Source organism: Puntigrus tetrazona, chromosome 16 (genome assembly GCF_018831695.1).
Source record: "Puntigrus tetrazona isolate hp1 chromosome 16, ASM1883169v1, whole genome shotgun sequence".
NCBI lineage: Eukaryota > Metazoa > Chordata > Actinopteri > Cypriniformes > Cyprinidae > Puntigrus > Puntigrus tetrazona.
Genome location: NC_056714.1, coordinates 19,341,319 through 19,356,054, shown reverse-complemented (window position 1 = coordinate 19,356,054; position 14,736 = coordinate 19,341,319). Strand labels below are relative to the sequence as shown.

The 14,736-nt window shown below is 36.4% G+C and overlaps 2 protein-coding genes across 3 annotated transcripts; both read right to left on the bottom strand.

Annotated features, from left to right (window-relative positions):
• Positions 1-1,894: 1,894 nt before the first annotated feature.
• LOC122360279 (cysteine-rich and transmembrane domain-containing protein YDL012C-like) lies at positions 1,895-3,949 on the bottom strand. The gene is made up of 2 exons (XM_043260730.1): positions 3,524-3,949; positions 1,895-2,269 (listed from the first exon to the last, which is right to left on the bottom strand). Exons 1-2 carry the CDS (start codon positions 3,848-3,850, stop codon positions 2,132-2,134), a joined length of 465 nt encoding a protein of 154 aa, XP_043116665.1. The 5' UTR covers positions 3,851-3,949; the 3' UTR covers positions 1,895-2,131.
• Positions 3,950-7,600: 3,651 nt separating this feature from the next.
• Positions 7,601-13,716, bottom strand: LOC122360278 (trafficking regulator of GLUT4 1-like). Of its 2 annotated transcripts, none has more exons than XM_043260727.1 (2): positions 12,267-12,871; positions 7,601-8,549 (listed from the first exon to the last, which is right to left on the bottom strand). In XM_043260727.1, exons 1-2 carry the CDS (start codon positions 12,585-12,587, stop codon positions 8,400-8,402), a joined length of 471 nt encoding a protein of 156 aa, XP_043116662.1. In that variant the 5' UTR covers positions 12,588-12,871; the 3' UTR covers positions 7,601-8,399. The 2 variants fall into 2 exon arrangements, with proteins under 2 accessions (XP_043116662.1, XP_043116664.1); XM_043260729.1 differs by lacking the exon at positions 7,601-8,549 and adding an exon at positions 10,495-10,554 and having other exon boundaries at positions 12,267-13,716.
• Between the last annotated feature and the right edge of the window lie 1,020 nt (positions 13,717-14,736).

Genomic DNA, 14,736 nt, shown 5'->3' with positions numbered 1-14,736 from the left:
GCACATAAAAAGCTGCTCTGAATGACTTTGAATCCCCCTACTCGCACCTCTAAGAAACTAAATGACCAAGTAGTGTCTGCCAATTGTTCTGCCAGCCTCAAGTTCCGCCAGCCTCTTTATCCAGCAGCTCTCACAAAAAGGTTAGCATATTGGGCATGATCTTGGTTTTAATGCTAAACACCAGTCATTGAAGATGCTTGAGAGCATAGAGGCGTCTTGTAGATGGAGCTCTAGCCACTAAAATGGTATTAGTGACTCTCGTTGGGAATTGGCTAAACTCCGGTTGAGTGGCCAGACATTAAGGCTCCACAGTTCCAGATGGGGATGCCAAATCTTGCAAAAAAAAAAACCTGCAAGAGATGGTCTTTCTTCAGTGGCATTAACCACTGTGCTGCAGATAGCAACTGGACAGATTGGCAGTGATAGTCGTCTTATTCGCTGTCTTCATCACAAAGTCAGTGTATAGATGGTCTAATCGCTGAAGGAGAAGATTCTAAAGAAATGGCCCTCTTGGCAGACTTATATAACGCTGCACTGGCTTCCTATCAAACATTGGATGGATTTTTGATATCTTGTAAATACCTCAGGTTATTGTTAGTGATTCTGATTTGTGATGACATGTTCGTCTGGATGTATTTTATATGATTTCCATTTTATAACACTGACTTTGACAACATACCAAGCCTGTTACAAATTTAATGACTACTTTATATACATATACACATCAATATAAATATACATGTTGTTTCTTGAATGATACAAATGTGAGAAATATGTAACCCATTGTTAAAAATAATTTTAAATTCATTGAGACTGTCTCTCTTTTGTCTTTTAGGCCAGGTCTGTGTGTGTGTAGCCTATATAACAAATATATAACATACAACTGATAATAAGTGTCTCTCATAGATAAATTACACACAAATATATATATATATATATATATATATATATATATATATATATATATATATATATATATATTTTATATTTATATTTTTCATCTTTTTGTTAAAAAAGGTTTATCACACATAATCCAAAAATATACAATACTAATATTTATACTTATTTCAGTACGTATTAAAAATGATTAAAAACTTATCTGTCTCCTCCCATTTCAGGTTTGCAGCGACAGCTGACGTCCGGTTTTAGAGGCAGCCACTTCTTGCTGACAGCTGCCGCTTTTTTGTCTAACTCCCTTTTGGCTTTTTTAAGCATACCGTTAAATTCCGTGCTATCATTAACTGGAAATGACCTCTAAACCGTGGCGCCTGCCGGTGTTGATTTGGTAAACACTGCGTTTTGTTGATGTTTTCATTTTCGTGTCAGACGCTCACATTCATGCAGCTGCCTTAACCCAGAGACATATTAGATGACTTACACAACGTGGAGTAAACGCGTCATCCGAGTCAGAATGTTTATTTTCATTGTTTTTTTTTTATTAATGCAAAGATAAAATATAGATTTTGCATTTTGTAAGATGTTTTGCATTTTATAAGCCTACATAATACACAAAGTATCAAGAATATACATTATGTCAACTTAAAACAAAGAGGTACAAGATAAAAAGAAGGGAAAAAATAATTGACAAAAACGTAAGTGCTTGAGGGTAAGACATTTAACCATCAGTTTTACTAATGCTATAGTAAAGACTGTATGTGTGTATGGGACTAATATGCCATCTGTTTTGAGAATTCATTATGCTAGCCTATGTTGTCTATTTTTTACATTTCAGCATTACAGTGCTGTGGAAATACAGCGAACTGCTGATTAGATGTGTGTCTATCTGTTATTGTTCGAGGTTTGAAGCTTCAGTTGTAACAAAATTAGGTGTGTCCAGTACATAAAAGGTTTTGGTGGTGGTTGTCTGAATAAGAAACAAATTCATGTACAGTCATTTGAAAGATAAAGCCAGTGAATATCTTTAATGTTAATACATGTGCTTACGTAGTAAAATGTATTTAAAAGCTCATTAGTACAGCTGTACACAAGACTAGCAAAAAAGTCTAATAATCAACCTATACAGCATATGTTGTAAGTTGCAAGATATAATGATGCATTGAGCAAATAGCATATGCAGGCACTCCGTTTGTAATCTACATTCGAGCACGACAGCTCCGTTAGCTTTATCGGCTCACAACACAATATTGACAATAATCACCAGTACAATTAAAATAAGGCCAATACCAAGGGCAGCATGATTCAGGGTGAGTGCGGTTTTGGAGTTCTTCTCTGCTAATTCTCGCTGTCCTGCGTAGATGGCATTTCGAGTCTGTGAAAACAGTTGTGAAACACAGCGTCAGCCACTTCTGTTTTTATTCTGAGTTTCTTTGAGCCAGTGGCTAATGGGGACGGCATTCTCAAAATAGGGGGCAAACTCCACTCTATTTTCCTAGTACCATCTGTTTTCATTTAATGGAAGGTTTCTAGGTTGTATCAAATACTATTTATTTATGATAAATCTCTGCAATACCAAAAAGCAAACAACGCGATATGTTTGAATTCATATATTTAAACCAAGTCACGCCAACTTGTCAGTACATTTAACATTTAACTGATCTGTGTGCTTATAAAAATATTATTTGCTCACTGATCATTGTGAGTTGTTTGCTTTGTAATCTGGCCATTCGTTTTTATCGGTTTGACCAGTACAGGCTGCATTATTGTATTGACAGAGCGTAAACAGAGGCCTCAAACAGCTGTGTGCCATTAGTTTCAATTCTGTTTTAATGCACCTGAACCAGCTGACCAGTCTCTTTAGATTTAAGCCCGGTTTAGAGTACAAAATCTTTTTGTCACTAACAACACTGTCAGATTTTTACTCCCCAGGACTCACTACGACAGGCAGATTGTGGCTAAATCGGACTAAAATCACATGGTCTGAACGGGGGTTAACTTGAAAACTCAACACGTTTTACACACACACAAAAAGCATCTTATAGTTCTTAATCCCAAATCCTGAATGCAGCCATTTAAACTACACAGTAAAAACAAATAATACTATTTGCTTTATTTCACAACTTTAAACATAGTGTATTTGCCAGTTCTTTGAAATATGGTTCTAAAGTTTTATACTGGATGTTGTTCTTATGCCATCACTTCAGAAGGCTTTTATTAACTCCCTCCTATCCGGTTTGAGGGTAAGTCATGGGGTAACAATAGGTTTTTGGTGGACTACACCTTTAAGGCGTTAGTTTTTACCACTTTTCTTTAGCGTGTGTAAAGATGGAATGTGCTAGCAATAAATTTGCTATTTTTTCTTAATAATCTTTTGCTGTTGAGTAGTCTCCATTGCCCCACCTTTTCTCAGATGATCGTCATTTACTGGAAAAACTAAAAGACTAGGAACGCCCACTCATACACACACTTTCTCAGTTGAAAAAAACTGTTTACATGCAGCTCTTTTGTATGCACAAGTACAGTACTTTTACTTTTTAACAGGCTCACATAGCCTTCTCTCTCTCTCTCTCTCTCTCTCTCTCTCTATATATATATATATATATATAGTGCATGGATTAATACTTACAGAACAGGAAAAAATAAGTGCAGCAATGCCCAGAGGAAAACAGCAGCACAGCATGGTAAAAATAGAGTAAGCCAGGTAATCTGGCACTTGACAAGACAGAGGAGTGGTCGCCACAAAAACTGTAGGCTGTACAGCAACCACGGGCTGTCCTGGATACTGCCCCTGGGCGTAGGGGCTTTGCGGGAAAGGCTGGCTTGGGTAAGAGGGAGGATATCCAACAGGACTGGGCTGGTATGGTGGTGGTGGTGCCGAAGGATTCAACATCCCTGATTTCTCCGATGAATTCCATGGCCCTGGAGGCTGATTGAAAGACTGACTGGGATCCATTTTCAGATTATTGGATTTTGATTTAAATTTCCTTTGCCTTGTGCTCTGCTGGGACGTCTTTCTGTTGTCTGGGTCAGGCTTTTCTGTGCTGATGAAAGCAGTCTGCAAATGGGAGGAGGCGTGTTATAGGTTTGTAGGGGAGGAGAAACAACTTTACCCCTGTTTTCAACATACAATGAGCGCCACCTTGTGGTTTCACATATATTCTGAAGAGATACACTGAAGCATATTTTGGGACCTTGTGGACTGTACTGTACATCGGAAGAAAAAGTACTGTTATTAATCAAGAAACAGCTTTTTTAAGGAATAAAAAATTAGGCCCCGTTAAAAACATGGCAAAGAAATAATACGTAAGGAATAATGGATGACGAGCCATTGAATTAAAAAACAAATAATGCGGCCACAATGTGAAGTGGAGCCATTGATAATAAAGCTGTGACTCCCTAATAAAACACCCACCTGTAGTTTCCATAAAAAATACATAAAAATAATTCTGTAGGGCCAAAATCTTTCTCGATAAGAATAATTGCTATTATTATTATTATTAACAATTGTTCAATCTTGTCATTATCCATCCCTATCATTGTATTCTTCTACTTTATACTTTTCAGTGCTTTGATACAACCTGTATTGTTAAAAGCGCTATATAAATAAAAATTATTGATTGATTATTGTTATTATCATCATTATTATGCTAACAGAAACCGTTTAAAGGGTCAGTGTTTTGCTTCATAGGAAGTCGTAAAAGCATGAGCTAAGTGGATGATGTGAATATAGAAGCTTTATGACGCAATATTTCTATTAATAATTAAACTTTTGCACACATATAACTCTTGTGTCACAAAGGAAGTTAGGCTAATTTTAATTTCATTTTGTTGTGAGCTCATGTTTGCTATTTTTAATTGCGTTGTGTTGGGCACTACTGGGTTACCGTACAGAAAGGTATAAAGACATTGTTAAAAAAGTGATTCTATAGCTGATTGTAAGTTAAAAATGTTTGAATGACTGATCTTATTATTTGACAAAACTTTCACTTCTGTTTAAGTCGGTTCTATTTAAGCCAATACCAACACTAAGGTCGATTTGATTCAGGTTGCGTACCGCTTTGGAGTTCTTCTCTGCTAACTCTGTGAAAACATTAGTGAAACATATAATGCCAACCACTTTTGTTCTCAGAAATGGCTAGTGAATTTGGAAAGAACTCTAAACTGAATTAAATGTAAAAATTTGTACAGAGTGCAAAGACTGATATCGCTTTGCAGCTAATTGCTCATTTTCCGCACGGTCTTTCTTTTTGGTATGCATGTGCACCGAACTAATAAAGCCTTGTTTTTAAACACTGCAAGAGTGGACCTTCCATTGAAACTTCCAGGTTCATATAGACCTATTTTTATTTTTGCATAATTTTTTTTTTTAGGATATACAAACAATAAATGCTGTTTAGAAGCTCTTTGATGGGGTGTGACCGATCGATGCATAAACGTCTCATTCAAACAACAGCATGAAGTGCAAGTGAAAATGATCATCCCTCCCCATTTACTACTAGTTGTAACAAAATAAATATGAATGAACAAGAATCTCATTCCTCACGTAACTGCTCGGCCTGTGTTTCAGTTATGGAAAGACATCACTAATAAAGCAGCTTGTAAACTAAATGTAACGTATAGCATTTTAGCTTACCTCAGGCATATCTTCAACGCTCACAGCTTATTAGTATAAAAGGCAGTATAACAGCTATTAAAACTATTTCTTGTCACAGTTTTTAATCAATATTTCTAATTCTGTGGTGAAGGCCTGGTTTAATGTTTGAAAATTATTTAAAATGTTTAAAAATGAGTAGCCTGTTAAACATGTTGTTAAATTTACTAGCAATTTTGAAAAAAAATGGTTTTGCTAATTTTTTCAGTAAAATGATTTACACCGCATGCAAAAGTAATAATGCTTTATATGACGTTTTTCCTTAAAACTCACCAGTCACCAGTGCCACACCTTCATCTATTCAACTGGCAGTCATTTACAGGAAACAGGAAAACAATGCCTGCTGGAAACATATGTGTTCAGTTATAGGGAAGTTACATGAAGGATCTTTTATATAATGCCTACTTCTGTATGACCACAAACACAGCTTAAGCTTTAACAACCTCTTTCTCTCTCTCTCTCTCTCTCTCTCTCATGTATATATATTACATAAATACATATTTATTTATGATCCACATTATTACATTATTGTTTAAATAGATATATTTCCATTCATTCTCCAAACCACAATGTAGAAATTTTTTTTGACCAACCACTGATTGGCTAAAAACACATAATACTCAACACAAAAACTGTTTGATAGAAAAAAATCCAAAATAATTAATAAGGAATCATTTTTCCATAGATGCATGGTGAACATGGAATAGGCAAGGTAATCTGGCACTGGATTGGTCAGCGCAGTGGCGGTCACAAAAAACTTCAGGCTGCACAACGACCACAGTTTGTCTTGGATATGGTCCCTGGGTGTAGGGGCCCTAGGATACTGGCTGTTTTGGAAAGGAAGAAGGATATCCAGCAGGATTGGGCTGATATTCTTAGATGAATTATAGGCTTCTGGAAGCTGATTGGAAGACTGGCTGGCATCCAGTCTTCTGTTTAATTAGATTTGATTGTAATTTCCTTTTCCTTGTGATCTGCAGCGATGTGTAATACTTCACTCTGGTTCAGTCTCTTATGTGCTGATGAAAATAATGGGAGCTGAGCTGTAGGGGAGGTGTGAGAGTTTAAACAGTATGACTGCAGGCACCAACTTGTAGTTTTATGGTTACTTGCGTATTAGCTGATGAAATACATGAAATATCAGGTGGGTCAAGAGGATTATTTCATCACACCCGAACATTGTTTTGGGGATCTTGAGAATCTCTTTTTAATCGGTCTTCCCATTCCTCCTACCACCATTGCGTTTGCTTACTATAAACCTTTGCTTACTAAACCTACCTGTGTGAAAAAGTGTTTTTAATTCATTGTAAGTTACATAATTTTGCAATATTTTTTATTACGTGAAAATAAATTAAACACCCAATATTTCCTCAGTAGGCCTACAGATGAATTTATTATTGATGGTCTCTTATGAACATTCTGGTGAAAATAAGTAACTTTGGACAGACATGTAACTTTCATTAGAGTATAAGTAGAGTATTAGTAGATTGGTAGGGTTAGGGTTAGAATAAGTTGACATGTTCTTGAAAAATTACCTATAGTTAGTTGAATGCCTGTTGGTAGATGGTCACAATAAAAAGCAGATAATAATCAGACTTATACTCTAATGAAAGTTAGTAGACATGTAGGTGCAAAGTTATTTATTGTCAACAGAATGTGCATAAGGCACAATCAAAATAAAGTGTTGCCCAAATGTGTATGTTAATTTCTATTTCAGGCTGTATTAAAGAACACCTTTTTGATATCGCTCATGACTGCAAGCAGCTATTATTAGGGTTCAAGCCCTTTAAGGCATTTAAGCACATAAAGACGTTACACATTTTTAGCAAGCCTGTAACCTCCAAAATGAATGATTTAAAAAATATTCTTACGTTATTATGAAATGAGAAATATCCTGATTTGTAACATTGCATGACTGTTATAGCACCACCTGTTGTTGGGTTGGAGTTTGCAAAAATACATAGTTTTTTTAAATAATGTCAAATATTTAAAGAACGATTTGATTTGATTGTTCAGAATGAGGAGATGTGAAAAATCCAGCGCATGCGTGACTATATTCAGTGCAGTTTGCGTTTCTTTAATGCTTTTCACAATACAAATGCAAAGCAGCTTGACAGAAAATAATAAGTAATAGTTTTGTGTGCTGGTTCAGAGTTGGCATCATCTGAGGTCCTCTGAAGGGTCCGGATCAGGTGTTCGGTCATCTCCGATCTTTGGATCCAGACTTTAATTAAAAGTGTCTGCATTAGTCTAATAAATGTCAGGCTGATATTTCTATTAAGTTCGAGTTGAATTATTACATTGTAGTTTAGTGTTACACAATATATTAAAACTGGAGGTAGCTTCCTTTTATGCTTCTGACACTACTTATGGTATTTTTGTTGTTTTAGGGTTACTGTTAAGGGTAAGACACATTTGTCACGGCAGCAGTAAAGTTTTTATCTGCCTTTCACAATGTGCCATGTTGTATCAGTTTTAACATTCTGAGGATGGCCTATTTTTAAGACAGTGGCATTCCTCCAAATAAAAAATAAAATAAAATAATTTATTTATTTATATATATAAAAAATGTTTCTCACAACATTTAATTTTACCACAGTGTTGAATCATTCAGGAAGTGGATCACAATGCATGGGATCGATGCGTGGGATTTTTTTAATGCATTAGCTTCAGACAATAGATCAAACACGTAAAAAAATAGTGGAGTGAATTATTTTTGTAAAAGCACGCTCAAATGCTTCTGCATTGATGTCAATAACTTACACAGAAATATTAATATAATAAGTAACATTTAAAATACAGAAAACGTCTGTTTGTAATCTTCATCCAACCATGTCAACTCTAACAGCTTTTATCTAGCAGTAAAAATCACAATCTGGGTGATAATGATCAATACAATGACAACGAGGCCAATACCAAGGCCGATGTGATTCAGGATGAGTGCCGTTTTGGAGTTCTTCTCAGCTAATTCTCGCTGACCTGAGTAGTTTGCGTCTCGAGTCTGTGAAAACAATATGAAAACAATGTGAAACGTAATGTAATCCATTTCTGTTCTCATTTCTTCGGGCCAGTGTCAGATGGGGAACTTCGCTCTTTGTGAATGGATTTTCTTAGTTCTACATTTATTGGTCGATTTACATTTTACGGAAGTGGTACACTATAGGAAAATCTAGTGCTTAGAAACATTTTCTTTACTCGTAAGGCGTGAGTAAATTTTCCTAAGTAACACGCTGAATTAAACATGGCTTGTTAACATATGCAGCCTTAACTCTCCAGGACTGTATTAAGACCTATTATAGCTTTGTTGCCTTTCCTTGATTTTGCAGAAACAAGCTGAAATAACGGGCTTGTCAGTCTTAAATTTATGAAATACATAAAAAAAAAAATTTGTTTAAGCATTTTAATGCTAAAACCAGCTTTTCCTAAAAGGTTAAGGGTAGTAGCGTAGCAAAGAGGACTCATAAGTCTCTATAAAACCAAATCACAAACAATCCTAAAACAAATGTTACTGGCAAATATAGAATATAGAAAATAGAGATTTAGAGTTTTGTTTTTTTTTACAATTCATAAAACAATTCACAAAACTTTTTTGGGCACATGTGTCGGTGATAACCTCCTGTGCTGATTTGCATGGTATCTTGTGTCAATATCATCAATAGATCATTATTACTATTATTAATAAGTCATTATTATTAATACTACTTTTATTAATAAAATACATTAAATTATTGCTCTGCATTCATTTCACTGTGCATTCCTGCATGCTGCGCTATGAGGACAATAAAATAGCTTACAATAAAATAGCTCATTGCATGTTTTTACAAATATTTTTTAAAAGTTATATTAATTTATACAATGAATAATAGGCCTATCATTAAAATTATTAACACCGCAGACAGACATCAATGAAAATTCAGAGCTTTATTTCAGGCACTGACTTAAAGTGATTTTCTTTTTCACTAAAAGAGCTACAAAAAAGCCTATATTAAGAGAATAATTTAAGACAGTTCTATAGTGCTGTTGTCACGTCTTTGCACTTTTTGTCGTGTGCCATGTGTTCCGTTTAACCCACTTTAGTTAATTGTCTTTATTGTCTTCAGCCGTGTGTGGTTAATTTAGTGATTTACCTGGTGTATTTAAGTCCTGTGGTTTCAGTTCTGTTTGTCCGATCTTGTCTTTATGTGCGTGTGATTTTGTCCTATCTGCCTGCCTGTATTTATATTGTTTATGTCTTCTGAGTAGATTAAAGCGTTTTATTTACCCTTATGCTAGTTGTGTGCTCTCCTGCTAGCCACACCCTTGACAGCTGTCTACTAAGAATATGTGCTGACATACATACATACATGTATACATACATACACATACATATACTCTTTCACTTTCTTATAGTGAATTTATGTTCATGGTTCTGCAGGGTTTGGGGTTTGCTTGATCCTCCACCATAATATCATTTTAACTTTTAACTGTTAATGAGAGTCATACCGAGAGTTAAAAACAGGACAATCATTTGAAATCCTTGGGGCTAAGCAAGTTTCTGATAATGCTATAGCCCCATCAAGCCCCGCCCTTACATTCAGCAACACAAACCTTTTAACTAATTCATACATGCGACGCCTCTCTCTCTTTTATAAACATTTGCATTTACATTTACATTTAGTCATTTTGCAGACGCTTTTATCCAAAGCGACTTACAATTGAGAGTACAACAGCGATTCATTTTTTTGAGAGACAAACAGACAGAGTAAGTGCTTATAACACCCAGTCACAGGGAGTGTTCAAATTAGTACATGCCAGAAGGGAAGGAATAAACAAGGGGGATGAGAAGAGAGACAGAGACAGTGAGAGTATTTTCGAGCCTCTTTGAGATGGTCCCACGAGGCGTCGCTCGCTAGCAGATCTCAGACTTCTAGAGGGTGTGTAGATTTGTAATAGTGAGTGGAAGTAGACCGGTGCCGAGTCTGTGGTTGTTCTATATGCAAGCATCAGTGCCTTGAACTTGATGCGAGCTGCAATCGGTAGCCAATGTAAGGAGAAACGGATACTTGATATACTTGGTAAAAAAATACTTGATAAACTTTTCACACGTTCCTGAGAACAGAATATCGAAGTGCAAGCTAACCTATATTTTCAGAAAGCCAGCTAGTTTATCCACAGTGGAGAGAGCGCGTGTGCACATGGTTGCCAGATTGACAAAGATAAAACATTAAGCAGATATTTCTGAATCGCTCATGTGAAGAGCTTTTTCGTTTTTTTTTAGAAACCTCGCACTTTTCTACTTTTAAACTGTGTTCTTGTAGATTAAAATTAAGCGCTGCCCGCTCCTGCGTACATTTTACAATGTTGATACCAGGGCCGGCTGTAGCCTATTGTCAACTCTCCGTCGTATCGATGGATCAAACACAGTTCTACTCGTAATTACAACTTGAGAACTGGGAAACTTGTTCATATAATAGGTCCAGTTAGGTTATTTTGACCATTGATTCGAAAGCTGGTTTCATGGAGCTATTTTTTGGTTATTTCTCCATCATTAAAGCTGGTAAAATGTCTAGTCGATTGTAAGTGTGCCGTTTGCATTTGGAAGCTGTTGCTTCGAACCCACATGGTGGGTAGAGGGCACGGAAAAACTCTTTTACAACATTCAGCCAACACTCTAGACGTGTCACTGTTAAAGTCTTAAACCTGACCACGAGGTGCAAACAAGACCAGATTAGACTTTGCCAAAAAATAAATAAATCAAAAATAACATCCCCTTGCATTCTTTTGGTTGGCTGAAATTAATAGTCTCTGCTCAGATTTAGTCAAATGTTTTAAAGTAAATTAGATATGTCATAGTGGACAATGACCCAAAGCATACAGCAAAAGAAGCCTGTGACTAAAAAAGTGAAATATTCTGCAATGGACAAGTCAATGTCCTGATTTTAATCAGCTTGACCATGCATTTCGTTTGCTGAATTAACCTGCGGTTATTAACCTTCCAGCAGATATCACTTAAACAAACTTTGTATTGAATTGTTCCCTATTGTTGTGATAGGCTATACTTTGACCTATTATAGTAATGTCACTGATTTACAAAGAGGCACCACTGCTACATATTCCTACTGAGGATGAAATCCTATAACTGCACTTGTGTGTAGTCTTTAAATGTGCTGTTAAATTTACAAGCGCTTTCTGAGTAAACATTACCTTTAGTGACACCTTTATTTATACAGTTGTCAATTATAGGAAGGAAAAAAACCTGGAACAAAACAATGTCCACATTACACGTACTCAGTAAAGGGTTGCTGCATGAAAGATCTTGTGGTTCCTATATTTCCCACATATTTGTGTAACCATCTTAAGCTTTAACAAGCCTTTCACCTATTTTGCAATCAACTGTATCTCCTTATATGTAGTTATGAAAGTTATAAATTGTTTAAGTACATTTTAACTAGAATTGTTTGGGCAGTAAATCAATCATAATTTGTGAGATTGATTTAGGGGATTTTTTGAATAGAATTTTATATAGTTTCAGTTAATATCAACCACATAAAAACTATTTGACGAGTCAATAATATACCTATTATGAATAATAAACAGATAAACAGTAATCGTCAAAAGTAATAAACTTTTGATGATTATGGCATCTAATTCTACAGACGTTTTATGCAGGTGTCTGCTTAATGCTTATAAATGTTAAAGAAATGAAATAAAAGAAAAGCACATGGACAAATATACTTACAGAGATGGAGTATATCAGCGCAGCAATGCCCAGAGGCAAACAGCAGCACAGCATGGTGAAGATGGAGTAACCCAGGTAATCTGGCAATGGATTGGTCAGTGGAGCGGCGGTCACAAAAACCGCAGGCTGCGCAGCGACCACAGTTTGTCCTGGATATGGTCCCTGGTTGTAGGGGCCCTGTGGGACCGGCTGTATCGGAAAGGAAGGAGGATATCCAGCAGGACTGTGCTGATATGCTGGTGGTGCTGCTCCAGCCATTCCTGATTTTTCAGATGGATTTGAATCCCCTGGAGGCTGGTTGAAAGAGTGGCTCGCATCCATTCTTCTGATTATTGGTCTTTCCTTTGCGTTGTGATCTGCAGCAATGTATGTGATACTGTACTCCGGTTCAGTCTTTTATGTACTGATGAAAGTTGCCAGCAAATGGGAGGTGAGTTATAGGTTGTAGGGGAGGAGTGAACTTTTCCATTGCTTTCATTAAATTCTGTGACTGCAAGAAACACCGGTTTTATGCTTACTTTGATGAAACTCATGTAAGGATTGTTTCACCACACCCGGACATTGTTCTGTTGACAGTAAATGTTCCTCTTTTTAATCTTTTTCTCATCACCCTGTCAGCATTGGATTACATTTATTCATTTCAACTTGGGTTATAATAACCTTTTCTGTATCAATGTCTGTCTGTCTATTAATAATGAATTTCTGTTAAATTACTTTACACCATTCGTAAAATAGGGGGCCAGGGGGAAATCTGCCATACTCCTGCGAAGGACCTACTGTGGGAGGACAGATTTACACTTTCCAGTAACGTTGTGTTTACACTATGTCGTAATTACAATAATTCCAAGATGACAGCTTTACATGTTGTCAGACTTAGAGTTATTGTCTTTCACAAGATGTTGCCAAACTTAGAGATGAACCCAGTGGTGGTCACATGGTAACTCAGAACATTTCAAGTTTACATGTTCAGGAGCATGTGAGGGCTTTGGTGTTGATAGTGTTGATAGAAACACTTAATTTAGACAACCAGTAGAATGTCATGTGTTGTCACCTTGGAATTACAAAGTCATGTGACCAAAAGGTCATAAATGTAGTAGTGGCGTAAGATGGTTTTGCTGCTTAGATTTTTGTACTTGATGTGCTGTCTCTTAGTCTCGTGCAGCCAGACCTTCAGTCTGATCTGCTTTAAAAAGCCTAGAGTCCATTTGACTGACAGGTGAAGAAACCAATCACATTTTGTTTCGTGGCGCATCAAGTTTATGGATGTAGAAATGTCACCACCACAACAGACCAGTGTGTAAAACTCTCGGGCATATTTTAAAGAATCTATGTTGCAAAATTGAAAGATTTCACATACTTTTGAAAATCCAGCGTTTAGTTGATCCTGATAAGTGCTTGTCGTCACAGCTGTACAGCTTTCTTCTTTTATGAAGGAGTTTGGCATCGCGGCATCTTTGTTTCGGGTGAAACATTAAAGAACGCAAACACACACATCTCCCGGAAATATTGTATAATTTAACCAGTCTGACGTTTTTCCAGATAAGTGTGTTATATGCTTATAGGCTGATTACAAATTAGTTTCAGGGATGTGAGGCAGATAAATGTTTACTCCTGATCTGCCTTTTATGGACTGGTGGACATTTATGAGTGCTTGAATGACTATTTTAGCTTAGGTATGCTTTATTTCAAGTTTAAATATTTTTAGGGCTTTCATTTTAGTTGCAGATTCTGTTTTAGTTAGCTATAATAACCCTGGTTCCAAGTGGTTGGTAAAATGAGTATTTTTACTTATGTTGCTAATATTTGCATCATTTTGTCTACATTATTCCCTCGGCATCTATACAGTAATGGTTTGTTGAGAGATTTTGGCAGCTGTGGGTTACTGTAGTTGCACGCTCATTAAAGTATGTTTTTTTTCTTCGCTGAGGCAGACCAGCCACTGACTGGGGTCCGGGTGATTCATATAATGTGGCTCTGGCTGTGAGGTGTGTGTTTGGAATATTTTTTATTGGTTAGAATATTAATATGGCACAAGTGTAATCAGTTTATATATCATGTGAGGCATTTATATATCATGTGATTCTTACATTAAAATCATGCCTGCATAGTGTAGAGGCCCGAAAAGTGCAGACACTCAGGATAGGGATTATCTGTAAAAGGGCTTCTTTCTTTACCATAACACGTGGTGGGGCCCCTTCTCCCTGTGGAAGAGTCAATTTTACACATAAGGGCAATTGTTGTATAAACAACGCCCTGAAACTGCATAAAAGGGACAGCTGAAAACTTCTCTGCTTTATTCTCTGGCATTGAAAACCCAAGGCATTGAGCGTGCTACTTGATAGCAATGGCAGAAGCCACGACACGTGTTGGTGTCAAATTTTGACACCAGCATGTTTTGTTGTGCTTTCATTGTGTTCTATGTGACCTAGTTTCTGTCCTTTGTTAGTCATGTCATTATCTTCAGGTGTCT